This window comes from Eublepharis macularius, chromosome 5 (genome assembly GCF_028583425.1).
Source record: "Eublepharis macularius isolate TG4126 chromosome 5, MPM_Emac_v1.0, whole genome shotgun sequence".
NCBI classification, from domain to species: Eukaryota; Metazoa; Chordata; class Lepidosauria; order Squamata; family Eublepharidae; genus Eublepharis; species Eublepharis macularius.
The window spans coordinates 8,707,898-8,723,375 of record NC_072794.1 but is presented as its reverse complement, the minus strand read 5'-3'; the positions used below and the strand labels follow the sequence as shown (position 1 = coordinate 8,723,375).

Here is a 15,478-nt window from a genome sequence, read left to right as displayed (position 1 = left end):
GGGGAGGCGAGTGAGTGAGGGGCAGTAGCAATGAGCCGTACTGGGAAGATGTGGGCCTCGGCAGCTGCCCAAACGCAGGGTAGGTTGAGGCCAGCTCTGCCACCACCAAAGAATCCTGGGAAATGGACACTTGTTAAGGGTCCTGAGAGTCTTGTCTGTGATGCGCAGGCTCTCTTCCTGCCAATGACCTCTCACCATCAGATTAGCAAGACTGAATATTATCACAAGCAGCTCGTCTTTTCTTAAGGTTTAGATGCAAGGAATTTAAATGTAATTTAAAAAAAAAACAATTGACAATTTATATCAAGATGGGTAGCTGTGTTAATCTGCCTGTAGCAGCAGAAATGAGCAAGAGTCCAGTAGCACCTATAAGATTAACAAAATTTGTGGGGGAGTATGAGCTTTCGTCACAGCTCACTTCTTCACCTATAAGACGAACAAAATTAGTGGTAGGGTATGAGCTTTTGTGAGTCACAGCTCACTTCTTCAAATACATTCTAGCTGTATCTGATGAAGTGAGCGGTGACTCACAAAAGCTCATACCCTACCACAAATTTTGTTAGTCTTATAGGTGCTACTTGACTTTTGCTCTTTTCTAGAATTGATAAGCTAGTTTGCTCCAGCGAGAAGGAATCTGTAAAAGCAGCTTATTCCAACCAGTATGCGCTCCATGTTCCCAAGAAATCAATCCCGGATGCAGAATTTAACATGATGAGAATGTCTGTTAACCTCCACTCCTGCTCAGATTCTAGCCCTTATGGCTTCATAACCTTTTGGCCAATGTTTGAAGGACCGAACCTTATATGTTTGGTGCTAAGGAAAGCTATGGATCCCCCCACCCCACATTAGAGAATCCTGACATCAAAGAGTCAAAAGCAAGTAGAGGTGTTGGAACCATCAGCCGACGTTTTATGAGGCAGGTTTGGCTTGTGGGTCCCCTTTGAAATGTCAGTTCCAAAGCCTCCCTCTTTGATCTGGCTAGTTTGACATTCATGAAGTTATTGGCAGTTAACACAAGCAGTCCAAAAGCAAGCTAGATCAAAGCTAAGCGCTCTGCTGGACCTTGGATTTGAGCTAGTTTAGTAGAACAGATTCCTGGAATTATCTTTAAACTTTCAAATCCTGTAGATGAGGGCTCCTGCAGTGAAGCTTATCTGCCAGTTACTTTTTAAAACAACAACAACGTGTGAAACCGGAGCTGCCAGATAGTTCAGATCTAAGGTCCTGCTAGGATCACACAAGATATGTTAGGGTTGCTTCTGGGAGTCCCCTTGTGGACTTTCAGAAGTCCAGACATCTCCTGCCACTGTGGCCAGACTTACTAGAAGGGGGAATTCACCTGTGACTTCAAAGGCCATGTTGCGGGACCCAACATCTAGCAGGGCCTCATAGGTCATATTCTGGAGCCAGATTCCTTTGCCAAACTTTGCTCCAGGACAGGAGCTTGGAGGAGCCTGGCGTTTGGAAAGGGACCCCGTCGGGTGTACCTGTGACTCTTCAGGGTCATTGTTCTTTTGGATTATGAAAACCCGTGCATATTCCACCTCACTCCAGGTTTCTGGGAATTTCTGGGGCAGCTCCCCCTGCTTCCGAGACAAAGTCCTGTTTCCAATGACGGGAGTAGGCTGGGGGTATTTGTGCCAGGCTCCAGGAACCTCAACCTGCCACTTATTCTCTGTGAGCACTTTTGGGTCTGGTTCCTCTTGCTTCGATGGAAGGACTCTCAAGAGGTCACCGATGGTCAGACCGAGATAGCCGGTGCTCCATTTCTCAGCACCACGAGCTGGAAAGTCCTGCACAGAAATGTAAGAATTCATTTTAGGCTGTAAAATAGTGAAGAGTCCAGTAGCACCTTTAAGACTAACCAACTTTATTGTAGCATAAGCCTTCAAGTGCCACAGCTTTCTTAGTCAGATGCATGGCCAGACGATGCATCTGACTAAGAGAGCTGTGGCTCTCGAAAGCTTATGCTACAATAAAGTTGGTTAGTCTTAAAGGTGCTACTGGACTCTTCACTATTTCGCAACTGCAGACTAACACAGTTAACTCCTCTGGATTTTAGGCTGTCTCTCTTTGCTGGTTGTTTGGTGCCAATGTTTTCACTGCCCACTTTGTGGAAGCAACAGCAGCAAGCAGGTTAGAGGAGTCCGCTTGCCCCATTCTGCTGCCATCCAGCTGCTCCCAGCTCCCCTCTGCTTTGGCACAGAAGTGCCGATATAATGAGAACCCTGCTGGAATCTCAGCCGCAGCCTGGCAGCCCCCTCTTCCCTTTCTGCCCTCTGAACTAAAAAGCCCATTAAAGGACTGAAAGGGGAGGGGGGAGAAGAAAAACTATTTTTCTGGCAGAGGTCTGCTCTACCCGCCTCCCTGGCCTCCCTGCCTGCAGCCCCCCTGCTGTTTCCCCTTTAAGTCAGAGCAAAGTAGGATATTCTGCTCCTCCAGGTTAAAAGTGAAAAACCAGGAGACGCATCTGTTGCCCTCAGAAAGAGCACAAATTCCTATGGAGGCTCCATCTCCCCACCACCGCCCCAAAGTGGAGGCATCACTCCCGTGTGGCTGTAGCTGCACAGCCCCCAGCCGAGTCCCTGTGAAGCTGGCAACACGTCCAGGGCTTGGCTTGCTCTTTGTGTGTTCAGCCTTTGTCACCTCACCCCCCCCCCCCATTTTTGTTGGCCAACATGTCTTTGCAGATGGACTTTGCATTGTTGTTCGGCATTTGGGCCAAAAGTTTGTGTACTATAGTTGCCAACCTCCAGGTCGAGCCTGGAGACCTCCCAGAATTGCACTGGATCTCTTGAAAATAGAAATCAGTTCCTCTGGAGAAAATGGCTGCTTTGAAGGCTGGACTCCATGGCATTATACCTTGCTGAGGTCCCTCCCCTCCTTAGGGCCCACTCCCAAATCTCCAGGAATTTTCCACCCCGAGTTCTCAACTCTGTCACCTACTCCTGAGTTACACCTCTCTCAGTCCTCTGAATGGGCTTAGAAGGGTGTAACTCTGCTTAGGCTTGCGGTGCTGATCTTCAGTTGTGTTGCTTCCGTTGTGTTGCTTCCCCCTCCTCCCAAGACTTGTAGCCCACGCATGAAGCTGCCTACACCAAATCAGGCCATTAGGCCATCAAGGTCAGCATTGTCTGCCCAGAGTGGCAGTGGTTCTCCAGGGTCTTGGGGTCTTTTCCCTATCAATTGCCATTTTTGTTACTTTTTTGAAGGACAAGCTGCTAGTGTATTCACTTGTAGTGTGCATATGCTCTGTGCCTCCTGCCTCTCTTGCATGCATGCTAAGACTGCAAGACAAGACTGCAAGACAAGGGGCCAAGCTAGAAGTGACGAATGACACTTGAATGGCAAGTGAACAGACTCACACGTATTCCTCCCTGTTCACTTGCGCTCCACTTGCACTCCACTCGATCAGTGACTGAGTGGAGTGCAAGTGGAGCACAAGTGAACAGGGAGGAATACGTGTGAGTCTGTTCACTTGCCATTCAAGTGTCATTCGTCACTTCTAGCTTGGCCCAAGGTCGCTTGGTGGTGAACATTCCTTTTTCGCACAGGCTGGTTCAGAGACTCTGGCTCCTCCCTTCCTGTCACATGACCCTGATGTCGCTTGCTTGCAGTTCACTGGGCCCCACGTTGCAGTCTAGGGGTTAAAGATTTGACTCACCAGACACACTTTTTGTGGCATCCACAAGGCCAGGTTGCTTTTTGCTGGGTTGGGGATTTGTGGCCACAGGTAGTTCTGGATCCTACAAAAGACACGTACAAGGTTCAGTCCTGGAGGCTATGAAAACATATGAGGCTAAAGGATGCTATGAAGTTAAAAGAAAACAAACTTGTTTCTGAGCTGCCATCCATTTGTCCTACTCTAAAGAGAAAAACATTATCACAAGCAACTACTATAGGACAGTCAGCTTCACCCTAGACCAAAGATGCTTTCTCCTCCTTTTTTTTTTTTGGAAACCTACTGACCACCCCACAAGAACTGTAAGGCTGTGTCTGTGACCTACAGAGCAGTGCTTCTGATCAGCAAAGCACTGTGTCAGTTCCTGGCAGGTAGATCCCTCAGCCCCTCTCCAGTGAACACGCATTGGTTCCAGTAGAAAAGCTTTATTTAGGATTTGACAGTTCAGGTCTGCACTCCATCACAGAGCTTGGTAGAAGTGATAAGGCAAGGCAAGCAGTTCTATGTTATACTTGATTTTCCCACGCTCAAATAACTGTTAAGGTTTTGGCACGCAGTCTACACGGGTCCTGTGAGAACCCTTTTTAGTTATGGCTAGACATTCAGTATACAATCATACATTCCCAGCATCTGGGCAAAGTAGCAACCGTTGGCATCTGGATGCTCCAAGGTCAGTGCTAACTTGGAGGAGCATATTTCATAACAGGAGAGGCCCATTCTGGGTCTCAAAAGTAACACTTGTACTAAGGAGAGAATACATCAGGTTAAAAAAGAGCATTGTGGTTACAACATACAGACAATCATGGCATGACTGAACACGGACATGACACACCGCCTGCTGCCCCCTACAGTTTACAACCCCTCTTCTGGGTCAGTATTTTAGAAATCAAAGTGGTTGCTGTCAGACAGAAGTGGGAGGGGAGTTGTGGTAGTGGAAACCCAGGGTTGGGGGGAGGGGATGAGAGCAGACTGTTGTACTTATTGGCATACAATCGCTGTTTGCAGAGACAGGCCAGAGATCCAGAGAGGATGAGGACAAATCCCACACAAAGAGCTGAGAACAGCACTTCCGCTTCAAGGTTGTCTGTAGAGAAAGCAGAGAGAGGATGCTGTTTCCAGGAGTTCAAAGCAAGGCGGAAATATTCACACCCACACCCACATTGTTCATCCCTATGGTCCGATGCATCCCATTTCTGAAAGTCTCTGTTCAAATTAGAGAGAAGATGTTGGAGCTAAAGCTGCCTCCCCCCTCATCTACATAACCCTGTGCCTAGGTACTGTGGAGTTGACAACTGACCAGAAATATAACCACCACATTCGCCTTTGTGGCTCTAAGAACAGCTTAAAATCAGCAGCCAAAATTTTTCCCAGCATGGAGAAAAACAGAAACCCTCTTCATATTATCGTGAGTGCACATACAGCCTGTGCGTCCCTGTATACATCTGTTTGTAAGAAGAGCCAGTGTGTCTTCACTCTGCAAATGAAACCTGGGAGCAGGGCCCGGGGAAATGGGAGGTTTGAACCATACGCACGATAAACGTAACATGAGAATTACTTGATGCACGCGTTTTTTTAAAAAATCACTGTACACAGATTGTATGTGTGCTGCTGACTGTAACTCGTGAACAGGGCTACAATTACCGGCTAACGTGGATCAAACATCCATTAAAAAAGCATGCACTGTGGCTAATTGAACAGTTGACAACCCCATGGGATGGAAACAGAGAGAAAGAGGGTCTTTCCGTCTTACTCTGATCCATCTGCCGACCCCTACATCTTCTCACCATAGTTTTTGGTGCGAATGGAGAGAGTGGATCCGCGTGTGCTTCCTCCGTCATTGGTGGCCACAATGTAGACCTGGACAACAGAGCCAGGGCCCAGGCTCTCGATGAGGTAGTGGTGGGCGGAGCTGTCCAGCACCACTGCTGCTGGAAAACAGAAGGAGCGGACGTTCCAGAGGCCTCTGACAGCTGTGCGAATTTTAGGCCCACCCTTAAGTCGAGGCCACTGTAATTTGCACAAGTTACCAGCACTCTTTCACAGAATTACAGAGTTGAAAGGGGCCATGCAGACCTTCTAGTCCAACGTCCTGCCCAGTGCAGGATCAGCCTAAAGCATCCCTGACAAATATTCATCCAGCCTCTTCTTGAAAACTTCCAGTGAAGGGGAGCTCACCACCTCCCTAGGCAGCTGAGTCCACCTTAGAACTACTCTGACCACGAAAAAGTTTTTTCTAATATCTAGCCAGTACCTTTCTCATGTAATTTAAGCCCGTTGCTTCGAGTCCTATCCTCTGCTGCCAACTGGAACAGCTCCTTGCCCTCCTCCAGATGACAGACTTTCAAATATTTAAAGAGAGCAATCATGTCCCCCCTCAACCTCCTCTTCTCCCAACTAAACATTCCCAAGGCCCTCAGCTTTTCCTTGTAGGGCTCAGTCTCCAAACCCCTGATCATTCTCCTCGCTCTCTTCTGCACCCTCTCAATGTTGTCCACATCCTTTTTGAAGTGAGGCCTCCAGAACTGCACACAGTACTCCAGGTGCAGCCTGACCAAGGCAGTATAGAGAGGGACTATGACCTCCTGCGATTTCGAAGCAATGGCCCTTTTGATTCAGCCCAAGATTGAGTTTGCCTTTTTCACCACTGCATCACACTGACTGCTTATACTTAGTTTACAGTCCACTCTTACCCCAAGATCTCTTTCGCAAACACTACTACCCAGAAGTGTATCCCCCATCCTGTATTTGTGCTTCACATTTTTGTGGCCCAGATGTAATACTGTGCACTTATCTATGCTGAATTGCATCCTGTTCACAGCTGCCCACTTCTCCAGAGTATTCAGGTCTTGTTGAATTTTAACTCTATCTTCTTGGGTGTTTGCCACCCCTCCCAATTTGGTATCATCAGCAAATTTAATGAGTAGCCCCTTTACCCCTTCATCCAGATCATTGATAAAAATATTGAAAAGTATCGGGCCCAAAACTGAGCCCTGTGGCACCCCACTGGATACTTCCCTCCAATCTGATGAAATGCCATTGACCACCACTCTTTGGATGCAGTTCCCTAGCCACCGAACTATCCTATAGTCCAGTCCGCAGTCTTCCAATTTACCCATTAGAATGTCATGGGGAACCTTATCAGAAGCTTTACTGAAATCCAGGGAAATCACATCGACAGAGTTCCCACGATCCAATAAGATGGTCACTCGATCAAAGAAGGAAACCAGGTTGGTCTGACAAGATCTGTTGGGGACAAAACCATGTTGACTTCCCCGGATCACTAAGTGGTCCTTCAGATGCTTAGAGATCAATCCCTTTAAATTCTGCTCTGATATCTTCCCAGCAACAGAAGTCAGGCTGACCGGCCTGTAGTTTCCCGGGTCGTCCTTCTTCCCTTTCTTAAAGATTGGGATAACATTCGCTCTTCTCCAATCTTGTGGCACATCTCCAGTCCTCCAGGAGGCCTTGAAGATGATGAACAGGGGTTCTTCAAGTTCTCTAGAAAGTTCTTTGAGCACTCTTGAGTGCACACCATCCGGCCCAGGGTATTTGTATTCATCCAGTGCAGCCAGGTGCCTCTCCACAACCTCTCTGTCAATGTCAACTAGCCCCCCAGGTGTCCTATCATGTCTACTACCATCTCTAGATGGGCTCAAGTTCTTCAGGGAGAAAACAGAGGCAAAAAAGTCATTTGCTTTTTCTCTGTCCATCAGAGTTTCTCCTTCCACTCCCAACAGCGGTCCAATTGCCTTTTTTACCTTGTGCTTGCTTCTCACATATCTGTTGAAGTCTTTCTTATTGTAGCGAGCCCTCCTGGCCAGACCCAGCTCATACTGAGCTTCAGCTTCTCTGATGGCTGATCTGCTGTACCTAGTAACCCTCATATACTCCTCTTTAGAGGTCTGTCCTTCTCTCCATTTCCTGAACATTTCCTTTTTCTCCCTTCGCTTATTCTGGAGCTCTCTGTTAATCCACATCGGTTTCTTGGAGCCCTTACCATGTTTCTGTCTTGCTGGAATAGTGAGGGCTTGAGCTTGCAAAAGCTCATGTTTGAGAAGAGCCCACCCTTCACTCGCTCCTTTCCCTTCCAGCACACTCCCCCCAAGGAATTACTCTTATCAAACCTGAGTTCATTGAAGTCGGCCGTACAAAAATCTAACCTACGAGTCTGGCTTCGAACTTCCTTGGCCTCCCACAGCAACTGGAATTCAAGGAGGACATGGTCACTTCCCCCTAAGGTCCACCACCTTCACGCCATCTACCAATTCTTCCTTGTTGGTTAATATTAAGTCTAGTATGGCTGAGCCCCTTGTAGCTTCCTCTACCATTTGAAAAGGGAAGTTATCGGCCAGGCAGGTCAGGAATTTGGGTGAGTCTTGTCGCTTTGCTGAGCTTGTCTCCCAGCACACATCGGGGAAGTTGAAGTCACCCATAATTATAAGGTTCTGATGCCTGGATACTTTACCAATCTGTTCAAGGTGGGCAGCATCCATTTCCTCTCCCTGGACTGGCGGTCTGTAACAGACTCCAACAACAAGACCCTTTGTCCTTCCTCCCCTTATTTCCATCTATATACTTTCCACTGGGCTGTCAACCACATTCTCCAGAATCATCCCACCAAGTCTCAGTAATTCCTACTATATTGTAGCCCTCTGTTTGCAAGAGAAGCTCAAGCTCTTCCTTCTTATTACCCATACTTCGGGCATTGGTATGTAGGCACTTGTAGCCTTGTACCTTTGTTTGACCTGTCCTACCCAGGTGGGCCCCCGCTGTTATCACTTCTTCATTGAAATCCCCATGTTGATCGTCCCCTTCCCCTTGCGGCATCAGTTTAAATCTCTCCTGATGAAGCTCTCCAGGTTCTTTCCAAACATTTTCTTCCCTGACCTTCCCATCATATGCTAGAAGGCCTTCTCTAAGAAAACTTATCCCATGGTCCCAGAACCCAAAGCGCTCCTGCCGGCACCACCACCTCAGCCAACGATTCACCTCGCGTGTGGTCTGCTCCCTTTGCATTCCTCTTCCTTTGACAGGAAGGATAGAAGAGTATACCACTTGTGCCCCCACTGTCTTCAACTGCCTTCCAAGAGCTTCACAGTCCTCTTTAATTTTTGCGATGATATTCGTGGCCATGTCATTTGTTCCCACGTGCACCAGCACAAACGGGTACTGATCGGTCGGTCTGATCAGTTTCAGCAGTTGGTCTGTAATATCCTGAATTCTGGCTCTTGGCAAGCAACACATCTCTCGGAGTAGGGGATCTGGCCTGGACACATGACATTCCATACCCCTGAGCAGAGAGTCCCCGATGACCACCATCTTCCGTTTTCTTCCACTTCCGTGTGGCCCCATGCCCTCTTCACTCCCTCCTCCAGGTTTTTGTGGTTCTCCTTCCACTCTCATCTCCGTCACCATCTCAAGCACCACAAAACGATTCTTCAGCTCTGGTGGACCAGAGCGTCACCTTAGTCCACGTCTTCTGGTTTGTACTGCAGAACTGAGAGGCGGCTCAGAATGGAGATCCTTTCCCTCACTATAGGAATGCAGATGATGAACACAACGAGGCCGGGACTGCTTCAATTAAGTTATGTATTAGTCAACATGAATAATAGTTACAATGCAAAACTGCAAATATTGAAATGTTAAGATTGAAACTATACCAGTGCCAAATAAGGATCGAAGTGAGCATGACCCATTCTTGGACATGAGACTGGGCAGCTTCGAGGGCAGTCTTCTCAGTGGCAGCAACTTAATTCCCCCACTGCTATTCAGGGCTAGTGTGCTGCAGTGATTAGGGAATCAGATTAAGACCCAGGGTACTGGGTTCAAATTCTGAATCTGCCATGAAGCTTGCTGGGTGACCTTAGGCCAGTTGCTCTTTCAGGCTAACCTGCCTCATAGGGAGGGGGGAAACCCTCTTTGCTGTCTCGAGCTCCTTGGGAAAAGGATGGGATAAAAAACGTTATAGACAGATATTCTCTGGAGGCATTTCTATTCTCTATGCATCTGGTAATCAGCACAGGGTTTTGCAGGCGATTTTTTGTTTGGCTTTGCATTTTCATTTTGTTTCCTTCTGCTGCAAATATGATTTTAAGGCCATCATGTTGTATTTAGCTGCTGAATCTCATATTCTGCCTTTACTGGTGTTCCGATTATATGAGGAGCAAATTTATTTATTTATTTAATTAATTTCAAATTTCTATTCCGCCCTCCCCACGAGTGGGCTCAGGGTGGATAACAACATATTAAAATACAATAAAAATTCATTTACATTCATCTACAAATGGAAGGTGAAGGGGGCAATACCCCCATTGCTAGGTGAAAAATGGAGAAACTCTGACAGAGAACAGAAAGAAGTCAGAAAGGCTCAATGCCTACTTTGCCTCAGTTTTCTCCCTGAAGGAGAGGCCCACCTGGAGATGGTGGTAGGCATGGCATGACTTTGGAGCTGCTGTTTGACATGGGAAGAGAAGTTGTGGAGAAGCACCTTGATGTACTGGATGTGTACAAATCCCCTGGTCCAGATGGGGTGCACCTGCGAGTACTTAAAGAACTTTCGAAAGAGCTTGCAGACCCTTTGGTGATCATCTTCCAAGCCTCTTGGAGGACATGTGATATGTTGGAAGACTGGAGGAGGGCAAATGTCATCCCAATCTTCAAGAAAGGGAACAAAGACGATCCTAGGAACTACAGGCCAGTCAGCCTGACCTCTGTTCTAGAGAAGATACTGGAACAGATATTAAAGGTGTTAATCTGCCAGCATCACAACATGGTGATACGGAGAAGTCAGCATGGATTTGTCCCCAACAGGTCCTGCCAGACCAGCCTCATCTCCTTCGATGACCAAATGACAGGCTTACTGGATCACGGGAATGCTGTCGATGTAGTTTATCTGGATTTCAGTAAAGCTTTTGACAAGGTTCTTCATGACATTCTAATGGGTAAACTGGAAGACTGTGGACTGGACTCTAAGAGGGTTAGATGGATAGGGAATGAGCTGGATAACTGCACCCAAAGAGCAGTTGTCAACGGGATCATGCCTGATGGGAGAGAGGTATCCAGTGGAGTGCCACAGGGCTCAGTTCTGGGCCGTGCTTTTCAATATTTTTGTCAATGATCTGGATTAGGATGTGAAGGGATTACTCATTACATTTACAGATGACACCAAATTGGGAGGTTTGGTGCAAACACCCTTGAAGAAACAAATAGAATTCAACACGCTGTGAAAGTGGGCAGAATTGAATAAGATGTGATTTAACATGAATAAGTGCCAGATTCTCCACTTGGGTAACAAAAATGCAAAGCATGCATACTGGATGAGAGGTACACTTCTGGGCAGGAGTGTGCGTGAACAAATCTTGGGCTATGGGTGGATGGGAAATGAAATATGAGTAGTCAGTGTAATGTAGCAGCAAAAAAAGGGAGAATGCACTCTTGGGGTGTATCAACCAAGATATAACATCCAAATCACAGGATGCCATTGTCCCACTATATACAGTATTGGTCAAGCCCACCTGGAGTATTGTGTGCAGTCCTGGAGGCCTCACTTCAAAAAGGATGTGGGCAAATTGGAATGGGTGCAGAGGAGAGCAACGAGGATGATCAGGGGGTCTGGAGACCAAGCCCTAGGAGGAAAGACTGAGCGACCCGGGAATGTTCAGTTTGGAGAAGAGGAGGCTGACAGGAGACATGATTGCTCTCTTTAAGTATTTAAAAGGCTGGGAAGGGAGCTGTTCCTGTCGGCAACAGAGGATAGGACTCAAAACAATGGGTTTAAACTGTTGTTGTTGTTGTTGTTGTTAACTTCTGCCCTCTTTGGGGATGCTGAACTCTGCCAGTCTTCCCCCATCACCAAAACCTCCTCGGGCTTCTGAAATGTTAGCACTTCCAAGTACATTTTTTTTTTTTTACAAAGGGGGTAAAAACTTGCTTCTTTGAGATATATGAGGGGATGTTCTTGGGAAGCCAAGTATTGTGCCTGATCCCACCTCCTCCCTTATCACGTGCTTGACCATCTGGGGCTCTGTGCATGTGCCTCTATTCTGGGTTATGAGGCAGGTGGCTTTAAGGGATGGGGCAGGGGAGAGGCTGTCGCTCAGTGGAAGAGCCTCTGCTTTGCATGCCGAAGGTGCCAGGTTCAATCCCCGGCATCTCCAGTTACAAAGACCAGGCAGTAGGTGATGAGAACTCCTCTGCCTGAGACCCTGGAGAGCCACTGCCAGTCTGGGTCTGACAGTGATGCCAGTCTGACCTTGACTGATGAAGCATCGGACTCAGTATAAAGCTGCTTTGTGTGTGTGTGTGTGTGTGTGTGTGTGTGTGTGTGCTTGCTCACCTTCACAGTCAAAATTTGTCAGGGTCTTCTGGGTCTTGGCACCTTCCTTACAGAACACTTGCTGATACGCTTTTATGGTTTTGCAGTTTCTATCAGCTGCCGATAAGCTACACAGTCCACTTACACTGCCCATCCTTTCCTTCTTCCTCGTAACAGATGGTGTAGTTTCGGATCTCTCCACCCCGTTCCTCCAATGGGATTTGGTCCCACTGCAGCTCCACTTGGGACTTCCAGATTTGGGCCGGATTTAACACTGGGGCACGCCGAGGAGCTGGAAGGCAGCAAAAAAAAGGGGGAGTGGACAAAAGTTGCAGAGTCAGACCTCTACGCAGGTCCAAGGTCTGCGTGCAGATAGCAGCTGCTGCCTGCAAGTGGGTTGGTTATATCCAGGTTAACATGGCAGAGAGGGAAGGAGCCAGACTCGGCAAGGCTAAGCAGAATTACATTCTTCCAAGTGCACTGAAGTCAGGGGGTTTAGAAGGGTCAACTCTGCTCGAGATTGCATGGAGAGTCTGTAAACTGGCCTGTGCTAAAAAGGAGTCCTCTCCACCAACTGACCGCACCTCACCTCGCCATCCACCAACAGGCCTGCAAGAGAGGCAGGAGACATGGCGCCTTTGCACTTTAGACATGCCCTCTAGCGGCAGGGTCCTTAGAAAAAAACCACATAATGTTACTCTAGAAGGAACTTGGGGCCAGCAGCTCATGGTTTTTGACCCACAGGAGGGTCCAGCAGTAGACCACTGGCATAGCCCTTTAAATGGCTGAGGAGCTGGATTCAAATCTCCAGTCAGCGATGACATTCACCACGGTGCTCACACTCTCTCTCAGCATCACCTACCTCACAGGGTTGTTGTGAGGACAAAAGTGGGGAGTGAGAAGTGTGTACCCTGCTTGGATCTTCTTAGGAGAAGCGCAGATAAAAATGCCATTGTCAGCCCTCCGCACAGGCAAGATCTAACTATATGCGTAATTGGAGTTATGTCCTGTCCTGCAAAGTTTCTGCTTCTTGCAGCCCAATAAATTACATCTTGTTCGCTCCACGGCTGGCCATGGCATACGATCACACAGTGGTTACTGTTTAGGTGTTGTTCTGAGGGAGGGATAAATAAGTACCTTCACTTTGCAGTCAAAGCATCTTTTATTGTCATAGATAGCATAATAAATTAAAGGGGTTTTTTAAAGTATAAGAAATTACTTAAGCTGCAAAGTGAAAAGCAGCACTTAAATTCTCTTCCCTCCCCCATGAAAAAGAAGAAATTGTGAACTAAGGAACTAATAAACAATTAGTTCATTATCCTTTTGGGAATTCTATGGCTAGCCATGAGAAAACAAGATTAAGCAGGAAACAGAAAAAGGAAGACAATTAGGGTCCATAACACTAGGAAATCTAGAGGGTGGCCAGAGAACCTTCAGCTATTTTCAACAGGAATAATATAGATATAAAGGGAGTTCATCAGATGGCAAGAGCTTTAGGATTTCACTTTATAAGAATGACATTTCTCTTTTTTTTTAACACAACCACTTTTCCATGCTTATAAAATTAAAAATAACTTCAGGATTTCAGCAAAGTATCTGGGTATAAGGTGAATCTTTAAAAGGTATAACTTATCCCCAGTACAAAAAAAGGCACAGTTCAGTATACTGAATATTACATACAAATCTGATCCAATTATATCAGACCTTGGCATTTGGATTCTAGATTGGATTGCATTTTACCAATACAATGCAATTCAATGGGATCCTGAGGGCTCTTCTCTTTGACTCTCTTGGTATCAGAATCAGATTTGGGGCCAAGGAATAGTCCACGTTGTGTTGTAGGGCACAGTCGCCAGGGTCTGGGGGTGTGTGATTTTGGGTGGTCCTGAGCTGGTTTGGGGGATGCTCTCAGTTTATTAATTTTCAGTTTGTACCGAGGGGCAGTCCAACCTGGATAGCCCAGGTGAGCTGGATGTCATCAGATCTCAGAAGCTAAGCAGGGTCAGCCTTGGTTAGTAATCAGATGGGAGACCTCCAAGGAAGACCAGAGTTGCAGAGGCAGGCAATGGCAAACCTCCTCTGTTACTCTCTTGCCCTGAAAACCCTGCCAGGGGTTGCCATTAATCAGCTGTGACTTGAGGGCACTCTCCAGCACTGGGGGGGCACCTCATTTTGGACCCATTAGCCCTAAGGCTAGGCTTTAGACCAGAGTACAGCACAGGTTCCCTGAGTCTGGGAGTGTATGACTTGAGGTAGTCCAAAGCCTATTGAGAAGTGCAGAGCTTTTTAAGTATCATCAATAATGGCGCTCAGATTCATGAACGAGGAACTGGAAACCACCTTTAGCCTCATGAGGGACTGGCCCCAGGTCACCCTGTTTACTTCATAGCAGAATAAGGATTTGAACCTTCCAGATCCTAGGCCAATACTCTACCATAACACCACACTTTCCAATCAGAGTCTGGTTGATGGAATCAAGTGAAATGTCCCAAAATTTCCAGTAGCTGAAACATATTTTTTCCTTCCTTGGAGTTGAATGGAGATGTGCTTACTTACACCCAAAAACATTTACTTTAAAGGCTCAGCTGCACAGTTTGTGGGAGAGCTGTGCTGGGATCTCCCTTCAACACAGATGCAGATGGGGGAGGTGAATTGGACTGAGACCTCAGCACCATTAAGCCTTCTTCCCTGCACCCCAGGACCGTTTCCCCACGGAAACTACTATCAGAAGTTGTTTTTAGCTGCAGTGAAGGAAAAAGGAAGGTTCAGCAAAGGCCCACACCTCCCCATTCCCCATCGCTGTCTCAGGTGGGGGTGATTTTGATGGGGAAACAATGCCAGAGTAGCGCTACTTCTGTCTCCTGGTGCCACAGTCCAATCCTGTTTCGAACCTCTGCAGCCATTTTGAAAGTAAAAATGGGGAGTTTTGCCGTGCTTCTGCAGTGCGATTGGTTGAATGGTCAAATTCCCCACACACAGGGGTGCAACAGATTTACCTGTTCCTCTCCTCAGGGCAATGGCAAGGAGGCAAGGCAAGAGCTAAGCTGTTGGGATATGCAATGTATGGAGTGCAAAAGAAGAGAATAAGATCCTGCAGGGGGCAGCATTTGGAAAACTAGTCAGATCAGAAAGTGAGTCTCTCTCTCCACGTTCTTCCCTCTACTAAAGTGTCATTTCCTGGTGTGTCCCCCAGGATGCTGATTTTGGGCTGCATCCTCCTTTTTAAAGTCTCCCTCGCTCAAGCCAGATAGCTAGCAGAGTTAGAGTTGTCAGCTCCCGGAAGGGAAATTCCTGGAGATTTGGGGGCGGAACCATTTCCTCCGGGAGAGTGGATCTCTGTAGTCTGGAGATCAGTTGTGATTCCAGGAGATCTCCTGATCCCACTGGAGTTTGGCAACCCTAAGCACACTAACCTTATCTCCCTCCTTTTCTATCCAATATTTTAGTTCTCTAAATCAAGTTCCTGTTCTCTTCTTTGATCT

The 15,478-nt window shown here is 47.2% G+C and overlaps 1 protein-coding gene across 3 annotated transcripts in view; it reads right to left on the bottom strand.

The window, feature by feature from the left end:
• Nucleotides 1–614: 614 nt before the first annotated feature.
• Nucleotides 615–15,478, bottom strand: part of LOC129330648 (interleukin-6 receptor subunit beta-like) — a 43,329-nt gene continuing 28,465 nt past the window's right edge. For 2 of the 3 annotated variants that reach the window (XM_054980776.1, XM_054980778.1), the window contains 5 exons: nucleotides 12,142–12,288; nucleotides 5,467–5,610; nucleotides 4,673–4,766; nucleotides 3,665–3,746; nucleotides 615–1,793 (listed from right to left, as the gene is read on the bottom strand). In XM_054980776.1, coding sequence (XP_054836751.1) covers nucleotides 1,248–1,793; nucleotides 3,665–3,746; nucleotides 4,673–4,766; nucleotides 5,467–5,610; nucleotides 12,142–12,288 — 1,013 coding nt within the window. In that variant the 3' untranslated portion in view covers nucleotides 615–1,247. The remainder of the gene's footprint in view (nucleotides 1,794–3,664; nucleotides 3,747–4,672; nucleotides 4,767–5,466; nucleotides 5,611–12,141; nucleotides 12,289–15,478) is intronic. The other variant, XM_054980777.1, reaches the window with a different exon arrangement.